Below are 24,579 nucleotides of genomic sequence, written 5' to 3'. Positions count from 1 at the left end.
TCTTTCTTATGGGAGGAAGATAAGAACTCTGATTCTTTCTGGCTCTTTGGCATAATGTAGATTCTATAGCATCTGACCCATTTAAGAGTTCTATTCTGTAACGTTTATTGTCTGAATGTGTTTTAAAAACTGAAGAGGCATAATTTCCAAGCCTGCAATGAAAGATGTTGACAGCAGTTAGAAATGTAAAGTTAGAAGTGTCGTTTTCACAATTGTTGCATCTTAGTTGATCATTGAACATTCATTTCTAATAATACTAGTTTAAAACCTTACTGTGAAAGAATTATTTGCTTGCTCTTTGTACTTGTATGTTGTTGTGGTACCATCTAATAGTTTTTTTTATTCTTTGAGGTTTATCATTTTTAAACACTAAAAATATTTTAGACTGCAACTATGACCCACAGATGGATATAAGAAAACAGAAATCAGCTCTGTTTCCTACATCCTTTACTGCTTTTCACACCTTTTCATCAACTGTGCAACAGACATAGATTGAGTCTTTGGAATAGCAGCACTTACAGTTTTCCCTGAGACACAGCTAGTTCACTCAAGACCCACCTCAGTGTTTGGGGTGGGAAGGGGGGAATCTTTTCTAAAATAATGAATTCGTGATTAATTTTACAGTGAACTCCCAGTCAATCTGGAGTTAATTATCAGCGTATCACTAGATACGTTTTTCTTTTCTGCAGACTGTCTTGACTATTTTCCTGCTTGTTAGAAGGAAAGGAAGGCCAGCCTGTGGTGTGGTGCTTAAAGTGACTGGACCCCACAAGGACAACCACACAGCTGAGTCCCGGACCCAGTGGCTTGAAAAACACCCTGGGCACAGGCATGTGCATACGCAAAATCCTGAAAAGAGGGAGAAATAAATGGAGGATAAGGGACTGTGGCATGACCATTCCCCATGGGGGGATGCTTTCTCATTTTCCCTCTCTTAGGCATTCTGAGACTCACATGTGCCCTCTCTAAAAAGGAAAAACAAAACAAAACAAAGAAGGGAGAGGACATAAAATCCTAATCCATCTAGTTATGTAGAATTTGGTGTAGGCAGTTATTGAATGAAACAGTTCTTTTTCTGATTTTCTCTCAAGCTTTTGCGTTGAGGTGAGTCTTGGGCTCAGGACGTTTACTTCCTGACTAGCATGGTTTTGATTACTGATTTCTCTCTTTGACTTGACTCTTAAGGATATTTAAGCTGTGTGAGTCTGGATGGTATAGTCTCTTTTAAAATATACCTGTAAAAAATAGAATAAACAATAATATAGTGATATTTTACCTATGGCTTTTGTTCTGCATAAGCCTACTGCAAATCAACATTAAAGTTCTGAAAATAAGTACTATACATCTATAATGAGCACTGGTCTGTGTGTTATATATGCATACATATTGGCTATTAGGGAACCATATTGGCCATTGCCATGAAGAGCTAAAAATGAACATCTGTGAAAACTCAACTGAATTGGTCAGTCGAAAAATAATTACCTCTAGAAAGCATTTTTCAAGATTTTTTTTATAAATAAGTTTGTACCTTTGGTATTGATCACCAGTCCCACCCTAATGCTTAAAAACTTCATGACCACAAAAATCCATAGTGTTGGGCCAGCAGGTGGTGTTGTGGTTCAGATGGCTGGATTCCCACAAGTCCCAGATGTGGTAACTTAAAAGTCATGCTAGGCAGTTTGTATGCATGCCCAAAGTCCTGAGAGAATGGAGAAGGGATTGCAGCATGGCCATCCCCAATAGGGGGTGATTTCTCACTTTCCCTTTCTCTGTATCTCTCTCTCTCTCTGGTGAGTGCATGCACCCTGTGACAGGAAAAAAATAATTCCATAATGGAGTTAAAGCTTCTGGGAGATAAGAGCCTGGGCGCACAAGAAATCCAAAGATGTTTGGTGTCTTTTGTGGCTATGCCATATTTACGATAGCATCCAACTAGGTTATCTGATATATGATCTCAAAAAACAGCCCCTTTTTATCCCTTAAAATATCAGGTCAAAAGTCCGGGTGCAGCTCTTACACGGATCACTGCCTGCTGTTACAAGGTAAAATTCTGCTTTTCCACCTCTTTCCGTACAGCAACCCATGACAAGGAGAGCTAAGAAAATTCCATTTCGTTTCGTAGTTTCTCCCTTTACCAATTCCTAGAGAATTCTTTAAAAGGAACCCTCATCCCAAGATTCTTCTGCTTCTCACTACCCTTCACCTTAGGGTTAGCAAGGAGTCCGGGGAGGAAGTGGAAACTGCAGCGTTGACCAGATGGCCACTTTTTCTTTACGAGGCTGTTCTCAGATGATTCTTGATAGGAGTATAATATCAGTAACATCTAGGCTTGCTGTTACTGTTCACATTCACATTATGGACTTATTCTTTGGGAATTACCCGAAGGAAAACCTTTCCCCATTTTAAGATCCCGCATATGGCTAATTCAGTTTCCCTTCAACCTCATCAACCCATCAATTGTGGAATGCAGTTAAGTAATTCTTTCATCATTAGGAATTCCTCCTACCATTTCCTGCCTTTTTGACCTGTTGTAGGGCTACTTTCACAATATGTAGATCATTCTAAGTATTCTGAATTTACTGCCCTTTTCTGAACATTTGAAAACATAATAGGGGATTTAATTTCAAGTTTTTACTTCTTACAGAGCTATTGGCTACTATTTTCTCTTGAAACCATATTACTCCATGGGGGTACAGTGTTTTTGTTCATAGGAAATTTCCTACATAATAAGGTTGATACTACTATAACATTTAAAAATATTTGTCAGGTTTACCTTTACAAAAAAGACAGCCTAGCATATTATCCATTTGACTAACATTTCATAAATCATTGTATCTAACACCTCCTATGGCAATTTTACTTCTTTTTTCACCATTTAATAAATATTGCCATTTCTTTTTCCAATGAATGTTGACTTGAATTTATGTACCTGAGGTTAGTAGATTTGTAACCAGTAAACTTAATAAAATACCAGAATTATTTTCCAGAACCCCTCTATTAAAGTCTAGAAATAAAACCACTTAGTAAATACTCTTCACCATGGCATTTAAGTAAAAGCTAAACATATTTTTCCCTTTGAGTTATTAACTGTGCTACTTGATAGTTTTTCCTGATTCCTATCCTTTTTCCCTAAAATATTTTGTATAATTATTTTTACATGTAAAATGTTCTACTTTATATTTTGATTTCAGTTCTTTAAAAAGACTTCAAACATTAATGTTTTACATTATTCAATCATTTGAATAAAATCTTAAGATACAACTGGTACTGAGGCCCAATTATCTTGATAATAATCTCTGATATAAAAATATGGACCACATTGTGCTGATACAAATATTTTACATTGTCAATTTGTTGAAAATTTCATGAAAATCAGAAATGCCTCATTCTTGTACATCAAGTTGAAATGTGACCTGAACTATAATATTATATATTCCAATTAATGAACATAGATATAAAACTAGTTTTAAAAGGAATGTGAATATTTCTCCACATTAATAGTTTCTGATGTCAAAAGGCTCTATAGTTATTTTTAATAGTTTATAATTTAGCTTGATTTTTTACGTACATACAAAGGGTAATTTTATTTACAATCCAGTTTCAAATTTTTTCTTAAGTCTCGCAAATATATGTCATGATTTTCCTTACCAGGAAAAACTAGAAAGTAAATGTACTTCTTCTTTGATTTCCCTTCTCAGAATGTCTTTTATTTTAAATGTGATGGTAAAATTATACTAAAAATACATTTATCAGGACTTGAAAAACAGTGAAAGTGATTCAAGCTCAGAGGAAGAACGGAGAGTCACTACCCGAGTTATTCGCCGGCGTTTGATTATAAAGGTATCCTGTAGCAGGATCATTACGGCCGTTGCTGTAATGTTAGAAAATCCTTTCTTGTGGTTTCGGAAATTCAGCATGCTTGATAACTAAATGGCTCTGTATATGGGGTTCTTTGCATACTTGAAAGCTTGTAAAAACAACCACCAAAAAGAAAAAGCCATGTTGCATGGTAGTGAGTATTCTGGGCCTGTGTGAAATGTGGCGGTTGTAATTTTATCTGAGAATTCTTGGCATCTGTATCCTGTTTTCCTTGGAGAAGTGTTGTATGTGTGAACACAGATTCTATCTTGGTGTGAGAGTAGTTCCTATCAAATGAAATGCTCAGTTGAAACCTCAGAGACTGTAACAAGGTATGAGGTAAGAGCAAGAGAAGGAAAGAATGAAAAGGTTTTCTTCTCAGTCTCAAATTCCTCCTGCCTAAACTATTTTTAAATAAAAACTAGTTCGTATCAATCAGTGTCTGAGAATTTTGAGGTTACTACCCAGCATGGGGATAGATACATAATGCCTGTCAAGCAGCCTCTGAGATAGGTTTTTAACTTTACTAGCATACCAAAAACAAACCAAAAACAAAGCCTCATTTTTAAGTACAGGAAGCAATTTTTATTGGAAATGGAAAACGTAATTCTAACTTCTCATAGCATAATTTAAAAACACTATTTCTGGGAACCAACAGTTAGCATAATGGCTGTGTCGCTGGACTCCCATGTAGTCGACCGCTGTTCGCGTCCCGGACCCAGTGGCTTAAAACTCACGCCGGGTGTATGTGCGTGCGTGCCTAAGATCCCTAGAGGAGAATGGGGGAGAAGGGATTGTGGCATGGCCATCCCCCACAGGGGGCGTGATTTCTCACTTTCTGTCTTTCTAGCGAGTGCACGTGCCCTATAGCAAAAACTTCTCCAAAAAACAACAACAACAAAAAAAAAAACACTATTTCTGCTCACAATGGCCTTTGAAGCACTGACCTTACACACATAAGGTCCAGCAGAATGCGTCTCACATTTTACTGCTCGTCTTTAAGACTCTCTTTAGAGAGTACTTTCTTGATGCTGGAATAAGTGCAGAGCAGTAGGAAGCCATACAGACCACCTTTGAATGTGACCCAATGACCGAAGCTTCTTGGTTGAAAGCTCTGGAGAGAAAAAGAATTATCTATCAAAACCCATTATTAAGCTTACCTAATTCCAAAGTATCAGGAGACCTGAGAGCAGAAAAGTTAGCTTAGGTATCCAAAATTTCCTTTTTTTTTTTTTAGTTCAAATTTATTTATTTACATTCATTCACTATGCATCATTACAGCATACAAAATGAGATTTTCCATCCAGAATACACTGTTTATTGGCTCAATCAAGCACATCAACATACGTGTTATCGTCAACAAACAATTTTCCATTTCTTGTTTCCTATATATTTTGCTTTTTTTGCCATCCTATTTTACTGCTTTGTACTTTTCATGAAGAAACACTGCCAGATCTTCTTTAATATACTTTTACTAAACTCTGGAAACAGTAGAAAAGTAGTCCTTGTCTGAATTTTGAGTTGTCCCACAAATCAGTTGTGTTCAATAGAGTGCCCTCAAAATAGCATGAGTCAGTTACTTGAAATATTCCATGTGGACAAGCCACATTACTTATTATTACTGTCTAGCGTATTTGCAAGTATTGAACCTGCTGACTGTGAAATCCTCATAATCAATTACTTAGCACATGTTCTCTGGGGTGAGGGAGTGAAAAATCCTAGATTCAGTTTTTCTAGAGCTATTAAAGGCTTACTCTTTGCTCAGGTTTTGCTATTCTGATAATCAGTATCTTTAAGAGATGATATTTTAAAGTGAAATGTCTAGAAAAGTATACTAGACATTTTTTCTTTCTTTTTTTTTTCTTTTTGGAGAGGTTTTTGCTACAGGGCGTGTGCGCTCACCAGACAGACAGAGACAGAGAGACAGAAAGCAAGGAATCTCCCCCCAGGAGGGATGGCCACGCCGCAATCCCCTCTCCTCCATTCTCCTGTCGGGATCTTGGGCACGCACGCACACATGCCCGGCGTGAGTTTAAGCCACCGGGTCCGGGACTCGAACCGCGGTCGACTATGTGGGAGTCCAGCAACATAGCCATTACACTAAGTGCTGGTCCCTAGGCATATTATTTTCTAACTTGCTTTTTATGATTAACCTATGGCATTCACATGTAGCATCCAAATCCATCTCATCCCTTTCTAAGGGCTGCCCATTATAGAAGTTGGCTCTCCTTTTTCTAGGATAGAAGACAGCAAATATAATCATGTTTGAAATAAAAAAAAAAGTGGGTGGCAGGAGGCAAAGAAGTATTCCTCTAAAGAGGACTATGACAACATCAAAACCCCTCTTGTCAACAAGGGGTTTTTGATTTCTTTTTGTCTCCTAGAATTCAACTTAAGTGATTTTATTAGAGTGAGTTATTTGGGCTGAACATTTGATTAGAGTGAGTTATTTGGGCTAAACATTTTATTTAATACATTAACATTCCAATTGATAAATTTAAAAAGTTAAAAAATACTATGAAGGGGACCAGCAGATGGCAAATGGTTACGTCACTGGACTCCCATGTAGTCGACCACAGTTCGAGTCTCGGACCTGGTGGCTTAAACTCAGGCTGGGCGCATGTGGTACACGTGTGCCCAAGATCTTGAGAGGAGAATGTCCAGCGAGCGCACGCACCGTATAGCAAAAGCCTCTCTTAAAATCAAAAACAAACCAAAAAACACACTAGGAAGTCATTGGCTTCTTAAAACAAGGAATCCATATTCTCTCCAAATACTTCTTGGAATTAGTGTAATTTTAGAAAGATTGAGCCAGAATCACTAGAGAATGGGTTTTATAACTGGGGAGAGCACTGTGTAAACAGTAATACTGATTCACAAATAAGCTTTGCCAAATATCTTTTAGATGTCACAGAGAAACCAAAAGCTCTAATTACCATTTGAAGCCACATTTATAACAAGCTTTATAACATACATATGTAAGATCTTTTCTGATTAATATTTTGCTGTTCAGATTTTTGAGGCAGTTGAAAAGGATCTCACTTTTGTTATTTTCCTCTTTACCTCATATGCTGGTATTACCTCCACAATGTCAGAGAGTCCAAAAGCAATGATAGCCTATGGTAAATATTGTATTTTTAACAGAGGCAATTACCATGTCATATGTAAGACCTAAAAAAGGTCATCAAAACTAAAATCACTGCTTTTTCTAGACGTCAGAACTGAAGATTGGAGTTGAACTGATTGACTGAAAATCACTCAGCTAGGCAGTATCAGCTTTGGGACCAGAACCTATTCAGTCCCCCAGCCCTCCAATGAAGTGCTTTCTATCAATGGGAGATCTCTCTTCTAGAACAAATGAAAAAGGAATACTTCTTGCCAGCCTAAATAAGGCATTTGGCTCTTCAGACTTTTCCAGTTGCATGGAAGAGGGCAGCATTGGGCTGTCCTTGCTGAAACCTATTTGACAGGGCTGGAATGCTGAGAATCTGACCTCTTGCTTGGTTACAGTCCTGATTCCCCTTCCCCCACCTGCCCTCCGCCTGAAAATCAGCATAGATTTATTTATTTATGTTTAACAACGTCTGCCCTAGTACTCCCCTTAGCACTTACTGTCTCAGTGCTGGAAGCTATTTGGGGTTGTTCCATCCCTCCCAGAGCTAGCTTTGACTGGGAAGTGTCTCCCACAGGGAGCAGTAAGTGTGCTCAGGATTACGCTCCCACATGTCTGGGCACATCTGTAGTCTCAGCTTTATTTTGCATAATAAGTATAGTGAAAGTGTGGTTTTTCTCTTGACTTTCAAATGTGGCTCTATTTTCTTTTACACTTAATATTTTCAAGTCCCTATGGAATGAGTTAAGTTCAATTCTCCCATTTCTCTTAGGACTTTAAAATCTTACTAGCATACTCATTTACGTCTATACTGTTTGATAATATCACAGCAGTTTCAGATGCTGAGCAGCAGTTTAAGTCATTAATCAGTCCTGTGCTTATTGACCTTGTTTGCTTAGCAAATCCAGCGACGGTAAGGGAACAACTCTAAACCAACTTACATCCAAACTACTGTGAGATTCAAATAGCTAAATGTTTACTGTGTAGTACAACTTCATTTCTATTTATTTTCAGTATCTTTATTGTCTAAGTAAGTGTTTGTATTTTCCCCAGATCAAGCAACTCAAAAGTATGTAATATTTAATCTACCCATTCCATTCCTGCAGGGAACCACTGTTCAAAAGTTTGATTGTTTTTACATACAAAGACCAATAAATGCAGTTCATGTATTTACACGTGCTCTGCTAGTGGACTTCTATGCATACAAAATGGGTTATACTATATATATTATTTAGTAACTTGTTTTTAACAAAATATATCACATCCATCTATTTTTGAAAAGTTCAACTTTCTTTATTTTTTATAATTATTTTATTTATTATTACTATTTTGACCCGAGAGAGAGACAGAGAAAGGGGAAGTAAGAAAGTAAGCCACCAGATCTAGGACTTGAATCGCCGTTGGCCATGTAGGAGTCCAGCTCCTTAACCACCATGCCACCTGCTAGCCCCAGAAAAGTTCAACTCTCAGTGTGTACAAGGAGCATTGGTACAGTTCATATTGTTATTCTTCCCTTATATTAAAAACTTAAAGAAGAGAAAAGTAAGAGTTACAAAATGCAGTGCTTCTAGCTGGGGTCCAAAGGGAAGTACAGTTAGACTTCGTGAAGAAGGCAACCAGATTGAAAGCATAACACCACACATGCTGTAATTTTCCATTGAAATGTGGAGGAAATAGGAAGGCTACCAAAAATGTTTTCAACAAGACCAGGGGCAGGGGTGTGATTTTGTGTACTTAAAAGTACAAACTGTATCGAACTTCAGAAACTAATTAGAGATTGTTGTTTTTCATTGAAGAGAGGCCCCAGAGAGCTTTCTTTGGTAACCATTAATCTCTAATATATTTGACAGAATTACAAGTGAATGAATTTAAGAAGAAAATGTATTTCTTTCTTGACTTTATTATCTCTCCTATCTAATCAACTATCTAATTCATTGTATAGGGTTTCTACATAATCATAGTTTATTCAGAACTTATTAAAGCAATAATTGAGAATGTTTGATAGTCATTTAAGAAAAACACTATACATAAATAGTATGAATTTTCTTTGTAAAACAATGAAAATGCTTTCATTTCTCTACAGATTATTTGACTTGTTATTTATAAATAGAAGGTTGTTTTTTCTAAAACTGCTAATCTAAATATGCTTACATGCATTTACTATGTTTATACATACACTTAAGTCACATTTCATTCAGAGACCATCCAAATAATTTAAAAATTAACTGGCATCTTTCCCCACAAAAGGATCTATTCATAACATATCTAAGAGGATTCTAATTTTGGTGCATTGTCACAGGATTCTTTAACTGTCTACCACTCAATGAGCTGAACGTTTCCAAAGAGTTAACTCAAAAAAATTTCATTAATGTTTATACTCTAGTGAATCCTTTCATGACTTTTTATTAGCTTTTTTTTTTTTTCTGGAGAGGTTTTTGCTGTAGGGCACGTGTGCTCGCCAGACAGAGAGAAAGAGACAGAGAGACAGAAAGGGAGAAATCATCGCTACGGGGATGGCCACGCTGCAATCCCTTCTCTTCCATTCTCCTCTCGGGATCTTGGGCATATACAAACACACCCAGCGTGAGTTTAAGCCACCGGGTCCAGGATTTGAACTGCAGTCGACTACATGTGAGTCCAGCGACATAGCCATTTTGCTAACTGTTGGTCCCGATGATTTTTATTAGCTTTTATTGTTGTCTGTCTTTATGCCTTTACTTTAAATTGAGCCCCACCCATCCAAATATATAAAATCTTCCATAGGAAACATAAATAACACTCCTAGGAAACCTTGTCACAGAGTTTAGTGCGTTTAGACCAAAGGCCTCTACAGGTATCCAGTTTCCTTCCCTCTCTTGACTGTGCTAGTTGAAACTAGTCATAAGCAAGATTTAGGATGAACTAAACATGTATAGCAAGAACAACTTGTTTTATTTTCATCCCACCAATACCACAGTGAGGTGAAGTGAGTCATATGTCCCATCTATTGTCATGGCCTCGGCCCCCCCACTCTAAGAATAAAGAGTCAGTTTGTAATAAGAAGAAAGAATGAAAATGGAATATTGGTAGCAAAACAAGATAGTATTCATCCTGTCATTTTTAAAACACCCTTCTATTGGGCATGACATGATCATTCATAGAAGTTTTCTCACCGTGGGCCAGCCCTGACAAATTTACCTGAATAACCACCCTGTCCATGCCAGTAACTGAAAGAGTTGGAATTCTGGCTCTCCCAAGAATGCAGCTATGTTCGTCATCTGTTTTCCTTAGAAAAACCACACCTTGGGACCAGCAAATGGTATAATGGTTACGTTGCTGGACTCCCACATGCCCAATCGTAGTTCAAGTCCTGGATCCAGAGGCTGACCACTCACACCAGGCACGTGTGTGTGCGCCTAAAATCTCAAGAAAACAATGAAGGAGAAGGGGTTGTCACTTGACCATTCCCCCTGTAGGATAATTTCTCACTTTCTGTCTCTCTGTCTCTGTCTCCCTGCAAGCACATGTGCCCTATAGCAAAAATCTCTCTTAAAACAAAAAGAAAGACCACATCTGTTTACTGCAGTGTTGCACTATCCATTTTCCCTTTTAAACAAGGATTATAACGATCAGGTCAGTAGGTCTTTGGAGTACTAGACCTCACTAAATATTGGGTCATTAGAAAGTCATGACACATTTTTGCAGGGAAAAACATGAAAAAATACATCATGAGTTTTCCAACAACCCAATATATTTATCTTTGTTCCTCCAAACTACAAATGGCACACATCTGAGGTTGAACACTGATGAAGAAGGCAACATATTGCAGAGATAGGCCTATTTTAGCCCTCTGAAAAGTCTTTTTACACAATCACAGAGCTAGTAGAGATTTCTTAAAGAGTTATTTAAAGATACCAACCTACTAAGAGCAGGTAAGCTTGGTTAGTTATGAATTTATTCCACTTTTAAAACTCTCCAGAGTTTGACATTTTCCCCTTGTAAATCAGATTATAGTCACTACTGAAATATATAATGCTAAATTCCTTTGGTATTGATTTTTCTTCCCCTATGGCATTGGAGATCATCACTCATCATATAAGACCCTTTTCACTTAAAGATAGTATTCTTAAACTATGTACTTCATCAGAAATGGTTATTCTGACTTACTCTGAGGCCTATGAAAGGCTTATTAGTCTTTTAATAAAAAAAAAAAAATTTCTCTAGACCCTGAACATTCCTCCTGTCTTGTGAAAAGCAAAGGGTATACATTACCCTTAGTAAATGAATTTTTAAATGAGACACAGTAACAGAAAGTCATGACACATTTTTGCAGGGAAAAACATGAAAAAATACATCATGAGTTTTCCAACAACCCAATATATTTATCTTTGTTCCTCCAAACTACAAATGGCACACATCTGAGGTTGAACACTGATGAAGAAGGCAACATATTGCAGAGATAGGCCTATTTTAGCCCTCTGAAAAGTCTTTTTACACAATCACAGAGCTAGTAGAGATTTCTTAAAGAGTTATTTAAAGATACCAACCTACTAAGAGCAGGTAAGCTTGGTTAGTTATGAATTTATTCCACTTTTAAAACTCTCCAGAGTTTGACATTTTCCCCTTGTAAATCAGATTATAGTCACTACTGAAATATATAATGCTAAATTCCTTTGGTATTGATTTTTCTTCCCCTATGGCATTGGAGATCATCACTCATCATATAAGACCCTTTTCACTTAAAGATAGTATTCTTAAACTATGTACTTCATCAGAAATGGTTATTCTGACTTACTCTGAGGCCTATGAAAGGCTTATTAGTCTTTTAATAAAAAAAAAAAAAATTTCTCTAGACCCTGAACATTCCTCCTGTCTTGTGAAAAGCAAAGGGTATACATTACCCTTAGTAAATGAATTTTTAAATGAGACACAGTAACAAGGATAATAATACAGTGCTCCAACTAAGGCACAATCTCAATACAAATTAGGTGAGACTCGATCCACAAATCTCCCCTCATGAGATTTGGTAGGACTAATAAAACACTGTGCTTAAAGTAAGATGATATGATCAGGTCTAATCATTGGCTAATTTTGTTTTTCAATAAATGATGCCTTTTGGTTTATTTATCAATGTGTAACTACATTCCATAACTACATATTTCCAAATTCTTCCTTCTTGAATTTGTTGCTAACCATCATTACATTCTGTATACCTTAGGTTTAATGCTTGAATGTTGTTGAGTGCTACATAACTGCTAGTGAAGTCTGCCTTTTCCCCTTGCATTGGGATAGCAAGTAGAATCGACAACTTCTTTTCCTAAAATTGCAGAGCATGTGTGTGGTGTTTGGAGTGGTGTGGAAATCTCTTCGTCTAGTATGTTGCTAATCTCTATGCCACATCCTTTAGGGGGAGGAAGCAAAAAATATTCCTGGTGAATCTGTCACAGAAGAACAATTTACTGATGAAGAAGGCAACCTCATCACCCGAAAAGTAATCACTATTGAGATTTCATGCTTTCTTTGGAATTCAGATTTTTTTTTCCTGTGCATTAAAATCACTGCTATTTTGGTACTGTGGCATCATGTCTTCCAACCAAAAAAAATCTCTGCTTCTCACTATTGCTCCCTACAGATCACTCGGACAGTAATAAGACGAATGGTTCTCCCACAAGAGAGAAAACATGATGTGGTAATGGAAGGGCATTGCCAAGGAGAAAGTAGAGGATAAAAGCTTGTGCACTGCCTAGAAAGTGCTGCTAACAGGCTGGCATCTGCAGTGTGCAGCTTACAGTATTTGCTGCTTTTGACAGTTCATGCATTTGATCACGATTAGGAAAAAAAAAAACTTTTCTTTCTAACATTCTATACCGTTACATATGTTTTTACTGTCTTCAGTGTTTTCTCAGTGATAAGTTCATTAATCAGGAGACAGAATATACCAGGTTAAGAAAGAGAGAAACTAAAACCCCTCAAGAGCTCTAAATACCTGGGAGTGCCCCCATCCCACCCACCAATGACTCTGCCTTTGGATGAGGACACTCCCAGGACGTGGGGCTTACACTTCATTCAAGAGCTCTACATCAGGGGCCAGCGGGTGGCATGGTGGTTAAGGCACTGGACACTCCCACATGGCCAACCATGGTTCAGGTCCCAGATCTGGTGGCTTGCTTTCTTACTCCTCCCCTGTCCCTGGTCTCTCTCTTTCTCTGGTCAAATTAAAATGAATGAATAAAATTAAATAATTTTGAAAAGTTCTACATCAGATTTCTACATTTTTCCTTTCTAATACATTCTGTAGGAAATCTGAATTCCCCCATCTCTATTATTTATTTTTCCTTTGTGATTGAGTGTGTACACATGAGAATGAGAAAAGGAGAGATGCACCCTCCATGAGGCCTGCTCATGCCTTCTGCAGCCCCTCAGATCTTGGGCACTCACGTGTACTGTGTGTTTCAGGGCTATTAGGCCGAGGATTTGAACAGCAATCTCCATGTGGGATCCAGCTTCCCTTAAGCAGCATATTACTGCTATGCCATGGAGATCACCCCTAAACTCCCCCATCTTGAGAGGGTTCATCTTCAGTGGGTGCCTAACAGCCCATTTCCAACCAGCCAGCCTAAGAACCAAACTCATCACTGAGATGTGTAGCTCACCAAAGGAACCCTCCCGCCTCAGAAAACATTTCTGGCTATTTTCATTTCTCTCTATTTCTCAGATCTTTACGCTTTTGATTTAAAAATAGGAACTTCAATCAAGTGTGTTTATGTTAGCAAAAAAGTGAAGTGAAAATGTCTCAGAAGGACTAAATCAAAACTAGGAAGGCTACTTGTGTTTTCTATTATAAGTAAGGTAAAAACGGAGTATTCGTACAACTGCCCTGAGAGAAGTCTGTTCCTGGTGGTCAGTGGAGAGAAGTCTTGTTTTAGGCTGCCTTCTTAGTCTGGGCGTTCCACAAACTTTAAACAATGAAAATAAAGTTCTTCAGAGCAACAGCATTTCCATGGGGTTTGGTTCTTGATCAGTGCTTTACTGAGGAATTTCAGTCGTATTACAACAGATCACTTCAAATTCTGCTGGCTAAAAAAGACATAAATGATAAACTACTGATGTTTTTAAAACTGAGTGTTGGGTGCCTTGCAAACTTTAGTGATGATTTCTAGCTTACTATGGAAAAGGCTGCTTTCTTTTTTTTTTATCACTAACCTGCTGAATTACTGTAAAGTACAGTTGTGTTGTATTGTGTTGACAGTGCTCTCCAGCTTGCCTCGATGATGACGCTAAGGCTGTGTGGTTACGCCAAATGGATTGTATTTTTGGACATGAAGTGACAAAGTGCTTTAAACTGTTTGACTTATCTTAGTCTAGCCCCCAGGGACCAGGATGGGAAGTACCAAAATGCAGTTTGCCATGGAATCTTAATGTGTGCATTCCTTTTATACAGGGAGAAGGTTATAAGGTGAAAACGAAGAAAGAAATCCGGCATGTGGAAAAGAAGAGCCACTCATAACAGTAAACAGTCAGTCAAGGTAATAAGTGTGCTCCCATCAACAGCAGTAGGACTTAAATTCCCATGAAATGTCTAATTCCAAAAATTGATTCAGATCTTTCCCTTCCTTTTCTTTTCACTGAATTCCAGCTTTAAAAATTCAGTATGAAGTCATTCCTGTTCTTTTGATTTATTATGCACACACACACACACACACACACACACACACATTAAACCTTGACCCTTGTTCATGGTCCATAAACTTTCTCCTCAAATATAGAGCAGGAATTTAAATGTAAATGATGTTTGCAGAAGCAAATATAAACAGTGATTTTTGAATAACCTCCTTATGAGTGAAGGCTCTCTCTGAAATGCAGTAGCCTTATGCAGTCTAACATGAAGACTCTGGCCACCAGTAATTGTTACAAATGTTTTCTAAGAGTTGTATTGATCAGCCTTTCACCATTTTAGCAGAACAACATCAGAGGAGATCATCTTGGTTGAAATACAGTGGTTGTCCAATCTACACTGAATGACTGAAATCCTCATAAGTTATTTTATATATTTTATATAAACCAAAGCAAAAAAATAGATTACTAGTACTACTGGTTATTATTTTTTAAAGCTCAATGCTTAATAAGTGAGCTTTGTTTAAATATTTGTGTACGTCTCTTCATAGATCGCACTATTTTAACATTGTGTTCTAAATTTTACATACCCTGTTTCTGTGTGGCTACAGTCATAAAGGCCAGTGAGGGTGGACTCCTGAAAATTTTGGTTTTTTACCCCAAGTATATGTATTATTTAGGGTGAAAAACAGAATTTTCAGGAGTCTACCCTACATCTAAGTATTAATAGAATAATTTCTTTAGGGCTATTCATCTACAATCCTCTGTAGCTCTATTGGTCAAAATAACAAAGAGCAAATAGATTCTGGTTTTCACTTTCATATATCTACTGTTCTCTACTTACTAGAATCCTAGTATTTTGAGCAGTAGGGTAAGGAAAAAAGACATAATCTAGTCTCATTGCCCCTAATTTTATATGTGAGGTAACTAAAATCAGATAAATTCTTAATCCTCCCCTTCCCCTTGTCATTTGTTTATTTTTCACTTTAAGATTTATCTTCCTCTCTTGAAGCACTCACTCAGGAATCATTGCTAAACAACACAAGTGTGAACTTATCCTTTGGTTAGTTGATTGGGTACCATCTCCAATCATTTAATGGTACTGAAAAAAGTTTTAAATTTTGTTTAGAATTGGTTTACTTCACCTTATTTATTTATTTTAATTTGACCAGAGAGGGACAGAGCAAGAGAGAGTATGAGAGAGAGAGACAGTGAGAAAGCAAGCCACTAGGTCCACAGGACTTGAATCATGGGCAGCCATGGGGGAGTCCTGCACCCTTAACCACCATGCCACCTGCCAGCCCCCTGAGAAAACTATTTTAAACAGTAGAATGTTCTAGAAATAATTCCAGTTTAGAGATGAAGACATAGGCCAAAATTGATAAAGTAAGTTACTCAAGGTTACATAGGTTTAAAAAGGGGCAGAAATAAGATATAAACCCTAACAAACCCTAATTCCAGGGCCAACATGTTGACACACTGGGGACTTGACCTGGATCTGGGTAACAGGAAGGTTTCCTTGAGAGTATAATACAGTAGTCATCTCTGTGAAGATTCTGGTCTTTACCCTAAAAGCAGCAGGATAGCACTGTAGACTTTTAGGCAGGAGTGGGGTCTGATCCGATTTATATTCTGCATCAACTCACATAAGATACAGAATGGAGGATGAATTGGAGTAGGCAAAAATGGATGAGTAGAAAACCAATTAAGACACTATTGCAGGTGTTGACTGTGGCAGTGAGGAAGGCTGAATCAGGAGATATTGACATGACTTGGTTTTTATTGGATAAGAAGTGTGCGAAGTAAGAAAATTAAGGATGCTATCAATGCAGTAATATCTAGAATGAACACACTTTTTTATATATGTCCTACTACTAAATCTAGTGAAAGACTTACATAAAGTAGATTCATGAAATACTGAGCATGAGTTTTCTGTCTTGAATTAGTCTACTTAAGCAATTCTAAGTGATAAATGGAGTGTAGAAGAGTCCAGACAGCATTAGTGTGGCCCTAAAAGTTTAGCAGCTTGTTCAATCATATTCTCAGAGTTTGAGTGGGAAAGAACCGAAAAGGTCACCTCTACCAGCTCACCATTTTTCTACAGTGACATAGCCTAATACCTGCAAATAAATGACACCCAAACTAAGACAGTGCTGGTTTCCAGGATCCTTTAAAATGTACTAATATGAAAATGATGTGGTCACTAGGTATGCAAGAGGCTTTAAAATGATGAATAATGACCCTGTAAAGAAATTATCAGAATCACTTGCTACACCACTGAACAGAAGCAAAATTTGAGTAGATTAGTTCATATGGATGTGAAAATGTGTCAGATGGAAAGAACAGTGATTTGACAACAAGCCTAATTTTACCTTTCAGGGTCAGGTTTCCCTTCCATCAGTGAACTTAAGAAATGAGTCCAAGAATATTGTTCAGGACATTGTATATCTGCTCTGGAGAAATCAGAGAGTTTTTAGAGTCTTGCTGGCTGCCTTTAAAAAAATAAAAATAACAAAACGACTAAGCAAGTGAAATGCTGCCAAATTTCACTGACTCATTTTAGAAGCAACTGGATTTTTGAACTACGTGAACTCTGCACCTGTTTTACTTTAATATGGAGTCGCAGCCATTCCTGTACTTAAGAGGAAAGTTGGTGACTTTAAAGATTTGTACATATAACAGTGGTTTACAGTGTACAAAATACTTTTACATTTTTGTCTTACTTAATCGATTCTTCAGAAGAACTTTGAGGCTGGTTAAGCCAGTTTTGCTTGTGGCTTTTTACAGATGAGGGTCTAAGGCTTGGAGAGGTCAGAGATCTGTCTGTTGTCACAGAGCTTGTGACTGACAGAGCTAGGATTTAAAGATTATCAATATTCAATCTAATGTTCTATGATTCTAGGCTGTCTTACTAAAATTATTTATGAGTAGTGAAAACAGTCATTCTTGTATGGAACGATGACTATATGATGGGTACTGGGTAAAATCATTATACACATTACCTTACAAAATCCCTAAAATGGGACCACCAGTTGGCGTAATGGCTATGTCACTGGACTCCAATGTAGTCGACCTCAGTTTGAGTTCTGGAACCGGTGGCTTAAACTCACACCAGGCGCATGTGCGTGCATGCCCAAAATCCTGAGAGGAGAAGGGATTGCAGCGTGGCCATGCCCCCTTGGGGGTGATTTCTCGCTTTCTTTCTCTCTGTCTCTCTCTGTCTTTCAGGCAAGCATACATGCCCTATAGCAAAAATCTCTCAAAAAAACTTAAAAATCCCTAAAACAATGTTGTAAGATAAATACCAAAATCCCTTGTTTATAAATGAGAAAACTGAGGTTTAGACAAATTACATGGTTTACCCAAGGTCCTGCAGCTGGAAAAAAAAAGAATGAAATTTGAACTCATCTAAAATCTAAGATCTTTAATACTACTCATATTAATAAATAGTACTGGGTGATTATTACAGACTCAAAGCAAATTTTGAATCAAACACTAGTACAAAGGCAACCTATAGTAAATTTCTTCATACTCTATGGTGAAAACATTCAGGCTTGTTTTGTTTTGTTTTGTTTTTTAAAAAGAGAAACAAGGCAAGCCTTTATTTTTAAGGTATCCATAATCCCTAGATTTTTTTACCTCAAATACCGTTAGAGGGCTGATTAGTGAGGTCATGACAAGGAAAGGACCCCAGGTAGAAGCCATGTCAGAGACGTAGATCAGCCTGCAGCCATATTCCAACCTCCTTTGGGAAAATGCACAAGGAAAGGACCCCAGGTAGAAGCCATGTCGGAGACGTAGATCAACCTGCAGCCGTATTCCAACCTCCTTTGGGAAAATGATCAGGATCTTACAGCCCTGCGGGAAGCAAGAGTGGTGAGAATGTCCATGTTTGCCAAGGCAGCATTTTATCTCAGGCCGAAAAGTTGATTCCTTCAAAGAACACTTGACCGCATGCATGGCTTAGAGTGCAAGGGCTCGATACACAGTGGTGAGTAAACCTCCATGGTCCCTGCCTTTCTGGATCTCCTAGTCTGCAAGGGGGTAAAAGATAGGCAATTGTTGTTCAGGCTGTAGAATACAAAGTGCAGGATCCAGTGAAAAAATAATGTGGGAATACTTTAGAGGCTAGGAAAGTTCTCTCTGAAGTCATGACACTTAGGATTTCATAGGGGACAGCAGCTATGAAAAGAATGGGGAAGAAGAGGGCTTCGAGCAAGGGGCACAGCACATGCAAGGACCTTGAGGTGGGAACAGGTCTGCTGTATCTGATGAAATGAAAAAAGATCGGCACCAGAGCTTGGTGAGCTGCTGGTGGTGGTGAGTCCGGCACAGATAAAGTGAGAAATGCACCGTAATTCAGAACCCTGTAGGCCAGAGAAAGATGTAGACTTCCTTCTAAGAAGAATTTGAGTCCTTTGAAGGAGTTTAAACCAGGGCCAGACCTAATCTTTTTTTTTTTTTCTTTTTCATTCTTCTCTTGCTCATTTGTTATTTTTAGAGCACACTATGTAGAGAATGGATATAGGTACAAGCATAAAATGAAGGTGACCAGTTAGGAAGTTATTGCTATATTCCAAGTAAGCCATAATGGTGACTTGGGCTGGGACCTGGGCAATCATTTTAGGAATATCCACAGCACTTGACAAATGAACTTGGGGATAGGGTGGAAAAGAAGGCCTGAGTTGAGAATGAGTCTCAGGCAACTGGTGGTAATGAAAGAAGTGGAAGAGAAAGGGGTTTGAAGAATAGCAGGCATTCAGACTTGGACACACTAAGTTGAACTGCTTATGAGACATCCACGAATTTATGTTAGGTAAGCCTGGAGCTCTAAGTAAAGGTTGGCGCTGGACAGAAAATGTGGCAGTCATCAGTAAAGAGGTGGGTATTGAACACCAGGGAACAGATGTGATTACCTAGGGAGAAAGCTGAAGTGAGCAGAGAAGGGGTTTGCAATTGAGTGCTAAGGAGAAACATTTTCAGAGAAGAGGTTAAAAGGTTGCCTCTGGTCTGTCTTCTAGAAAGCTCAAACCATGACCCTCCTTCATTTCTTCTTTTAGATACCAAGCTGTTTTAGATCCCCTAGTCAATCTAAAATTGCCTTCATTTATCCTCAGCCCACTAGCATATTTGTTTAATTTTATCTCAAAATTTGTTAGCCCATGTATTTAATAACAGTGGGTGAGAGAAAGTTTTCTCTAGTAGAATGCAGATTAATTGACCAGCCTTTGTGACTGTGAGACCTTTAGAGTTCTTTAACCTCTTTCTACTATGTGCAAAGGTTTATGATACATGCTACGTAGGTGATGGGGAAATGCAATGTTCAAGCCATTATCCTAAGTTTCTGCTACTCATTTATATCGATTCTTATTCAGCATGACTTAACAACCTGGTCCAAGAGCAAATGTGAACCTCAGTACCACAAATCAAAATATATATAACTATTATAAAGGATACTGTATATACTGCTAGCAGAACCCACCAGAAGATGTAATTAACTACAGCACAGGAGGCCTTCCAAAATTTACTGGAAGTGAATATTTGCACTGGCTCTTGAAGAAAGTACAGGATTTGAAACAGGGCAAGAGAGGATTATATGTGTTATGCTCAAAAGTTTGGCTTTTATCCTGGAGACAGTAAGGGTACTCCTTGCAGAGGATAATATCAGATGGGATTTTAGGTCACCCGAGTAATGGTAGAGGAAATAAGTGAAAATGAGTACGAACACAAAAGCCTTCAATCAAACACAGATGAGGGCCCGAACTGGAATGGAGGGAATGGAAAGGACCGGACAGATTTGAGAAACACCTCTGAAGGCTATCAACCAGATTCAGTCTATATGGAAAGTGAGAGAGTGACGACAATATAGTGCTGCTAGCTTTTATGTCATCTTTGGCATAAAGAACTCAGTACCACAAAAATACGTGTAGGGTTTTTTTTTGAGGTGGCCTGGGGGATGCACTAGGCTTTCTAGACACTATGTAGGCAGTGACCTCAGGATTTGCCAGTAGCCACAAAGAGAAGTCTGTGCTCCAGATCTCGTGTGGCCATCTCTGGTATAAGGGCGCAGAGAGAAGGGACCTGGTGAAATTGCCAGAGAGTTTAGTAGCTGTGTGAGTTTGAGGAGGTTACTTAATTTCCATGAATGAATTTCCTCACTTCTATTACCCCAGTAGGACAAAGAAGGGGCTTGAAATTGAGCCTAAGGAATAACCATCTCTGTCTACCCCAGTAGAAGAATAATAAGAGTTGTTAGAATTTACTGGACCAGCAGATGGTTTAATGGTTATGTAACTGGATTCCCACATAGTGAACCACGGTTTGAGTCCCAGACCCAGTGGCTTAAAACACACTGGGCATGTGCCTGTGTGCCCAAAATCCCAAGAGGAGATGGGAGGAGAAGAGATTGCAGCGATTTCTCACTTTCCTGTCTCTTCCTGTCTCTCTGGTGAGCCCATGCACCCTATAGCAAAAATCTCTCTTAAGAAAAAAAGAATTTAATGATTATACATGTAAATTGCCATAAACAGTGGCTGGTAAGCCCACAGCAAACACCCAGCAACTATGTGTTCTGACTAGTGCTTGGAGAGGCAGGAAGAGAACCAAGAGTAGAACCTTGAAGAGCCTGGATTACAGAGGCTGCCAGTCTGCACAGCTATGGCCTGGGCTGGGCTGCTGAAATGTACGTGCCCTAGGAGAAGAAGGAAGACGCTGTCTCTGAAATCCTCTGTGTGTGGTGGTGGTATTTTGCATTTCGGAAACCTTTTCGTTTTTCCATATTACTTGTTTCTCGCAGTAACCTAGGAACTTAGTAAGACAGTACTCATTCCTCCTTACTAACCAGTGAACAGATCCCTGCGGCTGCAGGTAATGACAGGTCTGGACTTTCACCCAGCCCTCCTGATCCTGCTTCCAGAAAGTTAGGGGTGCGCCCTAACTTGCTGAATTTGCTTCACTCCAAATTCAGAACCCTCCCACCAAGGATATTTTCCAAGGACTTAGTTGGAGTAGATATGGTTTCATATTATGTTTTCTGTATTTATCTTAGTCACAGAAAAAGAAATCCCTAATTAACCAAAAGCCTTAGCTGGCTTCAAAGTAAGGGCAAGACATGTCATGTGACTTGACTTCCAATTCTGGCTCAACCATGGATTAACTGCATAACCTTGGACTCGTTGTTCCAAAACTCCAAGGCTCTATTTTCTTAACTATAAAACAGCAAAAGTAATAGTACCTCTTTGGTATTAGGATTCAATGAGCTAAACCGCTTTGAAACAGTGGTGCGTAAGAAGCATTTAATAAAAATGAAAGCTATAAAATTTTATTGTGTAAATATTTTTCTTACATTCTTAAACTATTTCTCTATTTTTTTTTACTTGTCCTGTGACTTCTGATACTTTAAAACCAGGAAGAAAACTCAAAAAAGCCCCATTAGTATTAAAGTGATCAAAACCTGTTCTTAGCCTCATGACTCCTACAACTGGAGAGAAAGAAAAAGAGAAGTGAAGGGAAGGGAAGATGGCAAGGAGAGAAAGAACTCTTCTCCGTATTCAGTGGGCTTGGGCAAGGACTACCAGAAAAGGCTTTCTTTAAAGCATGCCAGAGCTAAGTCTGCACGGGTGAATTGCATTAGCAATAGCAGTTTGCCCTTTCAAGGAAATGGCATTTGAAAGAAACTCGCAGGGTAGCAGTGAAGTAGATGTAGTTTATGACTAAGGAAGGGAAGTGGAGGTAAATACTAACTCATGAGCAAAGCAAAAGAAGTTGGAAAAGAATGGACAGTAGATTACTGGCATGCCCTCTTATCTTCCAAGTAAGGTTGATGGGCCAGATCCCCAGGTGACCAATGCACATTAAATTTTTGGAAGCACTGCTCCACGACCTATCACAGGCTCTCAAACTTTGCTGGGCCCATCCCAAGTAATTTTGGATAAACTGGTGTGAGATGTGCCTGGCCTGGACATTGGGGTTTTGTTTTTGTTTTCTTCTTTGAGTCGGAGTCTTACTGTGTTGCTCTGGCTGGCCTCGATCTCACAGTCCTCCTACTTCAGCCTCCCAAGAAGCTGGAATTACAGGTGCACACCATCATCCCTGCCACATTAGGATTTTAAAAACCTTCTCTAATAATTCTAATAATACAGTCAACTTTGAGAACCCCTGAAGATTATGAAACAAAGCTTTTCAGTGGAGGGTAGTAGGAATTGAGCCTGCAAAGGTTCACTGGGCTGGACCACAGAGAGCTTCAGATGCCATACTAAAGAGATGGACTTTTTTAAGCTAAGCAGTAGAAACCACAGGTATATCCATGGTCCTGTACAGGTCTGTTAGGTTGTCTGGAAAGTCACAATGTACTTTTGCTTGGAAAAATATGTCTTGACTTTCCCGATGACCTACTGCAGCTGTGCATACTCCTAACGCAGATATGCAACATATCAAGTGCAAAGTTCACCTGTGAAATACCAGCCGCTATGAAAATTCACTGAATTGCTGTTTTGTTTTTCTGTGTCTAATATATTTAATATAACACTTTCTAAATTATTTTCTATATTTTAAAAGTGTTTTGAGATATTTTGCTATAGGGCATATGTACTTACTGGAGAGACAGACAGAAAGCAAAAAATGGCCACATTGCAATCCCTTCGACTTCATTCTCCTCTTGGGATCTTGGGGCATCCCTGCACATACGCCCGTGCGCACGAGTGCACAGACACACACACACACACACACACACACACACACAGACACAAACACTCGGCATGATGTTTAAGCTGCCAGGTCCGGTCCAGAACTTAAGCCACATTCAACTACATAGGAGTCCAGCAACATAAACATCATGCCGTCTGCTGGTCCCAAAATATTTCTTAAAAATCACAGGGGTTAAGGGCTAGCAGGTGCATGGCATTTAAAGATGCTGAATTTCCACATGGCCAACTGCAGTTTGAGTCCCGGACCTGGCAACTTGCTTTCTCACTTTCCCTTTCTCTCTCTCTCTCTATCTCTGTCTGGTCAAATTAAAAAACAATAACAGATGGAATTAAATAAATAATTTTTAAAACAATGTACAGGGGCCAACAGATGGTATGGTGGTTAAGGCACTGGATCCCACATGGCTGACTCCATCCCAGACCCAGCAGCTTGAAAAACAAGCAAGGTGCATGTGCACGCAGGCTCAAGATCCCAAGAGGAGAATGGAGGAGATGGGTTTGTGGCACGGTTAACCCCACTGAGACTGATTTCTCACTTTCCCTCTCCGTCTCTCCAGCAAGCACACAGTTCCTATGGCAAAAATCTAAAAATAATAATAATAAAAATTACAGTGAAATAGCTAAAATTAATTCTTGATTTTGAGTTAGTTTCTCCTACAGTTGGGTTTGAGGGGCATACAGACCCAAAAGACAGATTCCTAAATGCAAATACATCTATCTCTAATCAACTAAATCTAGAAAGGGAGATGATTAAAAATTCTATTTCTGAAATGTCGTCTTGACAAATCCTGCTATCGCACCTTCCCATCAGATGGTGCTGTCATTATAGTTTATAAGAGTTCTTTTTTTTTTTTTTTTTTTGGTGGGGTGAGGTCTACGAGCACTTGCCAGAAAGAGAGAGACGGAAAGCAAAAAATCACCCCCCGGGAAGATGGCCACGCCGCAATCTCTTCTCCATTCTCCTCCTGGGATCTTGGGCACACATGTGTGTCATGCACATGCACCCAGCATGAGTTTAAGGCACCAGGTTCAGGACTCGAACCACAGTCGACTACATGGGAGTCCAGCAATGTACCTATTATGTCATCTGCTGGTCCCACAAAATGTTGTATTTTATAACAGGCTCACAGTTCCTTAGGCTTCTCATACTTTTGTAGTTGGTATATTTTGTCCAGTGAATGACTCCCCTGCACTCCTAGTGTTTGCCACTAACACGCTCACTGCAAACTGAGAACAAGAGAGATTTATACAGGGAACTAACTCTTGCTTTTTTATTGAAACCAAATCATACTGAATATTAATAGGCATAAT

General features: G+C 38.7%; 1 protein-coding gene across 2 annotated transcripts in view; it reads left to right on the top strand.

Moving 5' to 3' along the window:
- Positions 1–24,579, top strand: part of ANK3 (ankyrin 3) — a 743,189-nt gene that overhangs the window by 711,953 nt on the left and 6,657 nt on the right. The window contains exons 43-47 of one of the 2 annotated variants that reach the window (XM_027771266.1): positions 1,992–2,042; positions 3,754–3,840; positions 12,357–12,440; positions 12,582–12,638; positions 14,391–14,475. In XM_027771266.1, coding sequence (XP_027627067.1) covers positions 1,992–2,042; positions 3,754–3,840; positions 12,357–12,440; positions 12,582–12,638; positions 14,391–14,456 — 345 coding nt within the window. In that variant the 3' untranslated portion in view covers positions 14,457–14,475. The remainder of the gene's footprint in view (positions 1–1,991; positions 2,043–3,753; positions 3,841–12,356; positions 12,441–12,581; positions 12,639–14,390; positions 14,476–24,579) is intronic. The other variant, XM_027771265.1, reaches the window with a different exon arrangement.

This window comes from Tupaia chinensis, unplaced genomic scaffold, assembly GCF_000334495.1.
Source record: "Tupaia chinensis unplaced genomic scaffold, TupChi_1.0 Scaffold000199_1, whole genome shotgun sequence".
NCBI lineage: Eukaryota > Metazoa > Chordata > Mammalia > Scandentia > Tupaiidae > Tupaia > Tupaia belangeri.
The sequence above is the reverse complement of the archived record's forward strand: the minus strand, read 5'-3'. Positions and strand labels throughout refer to the sequence as shown.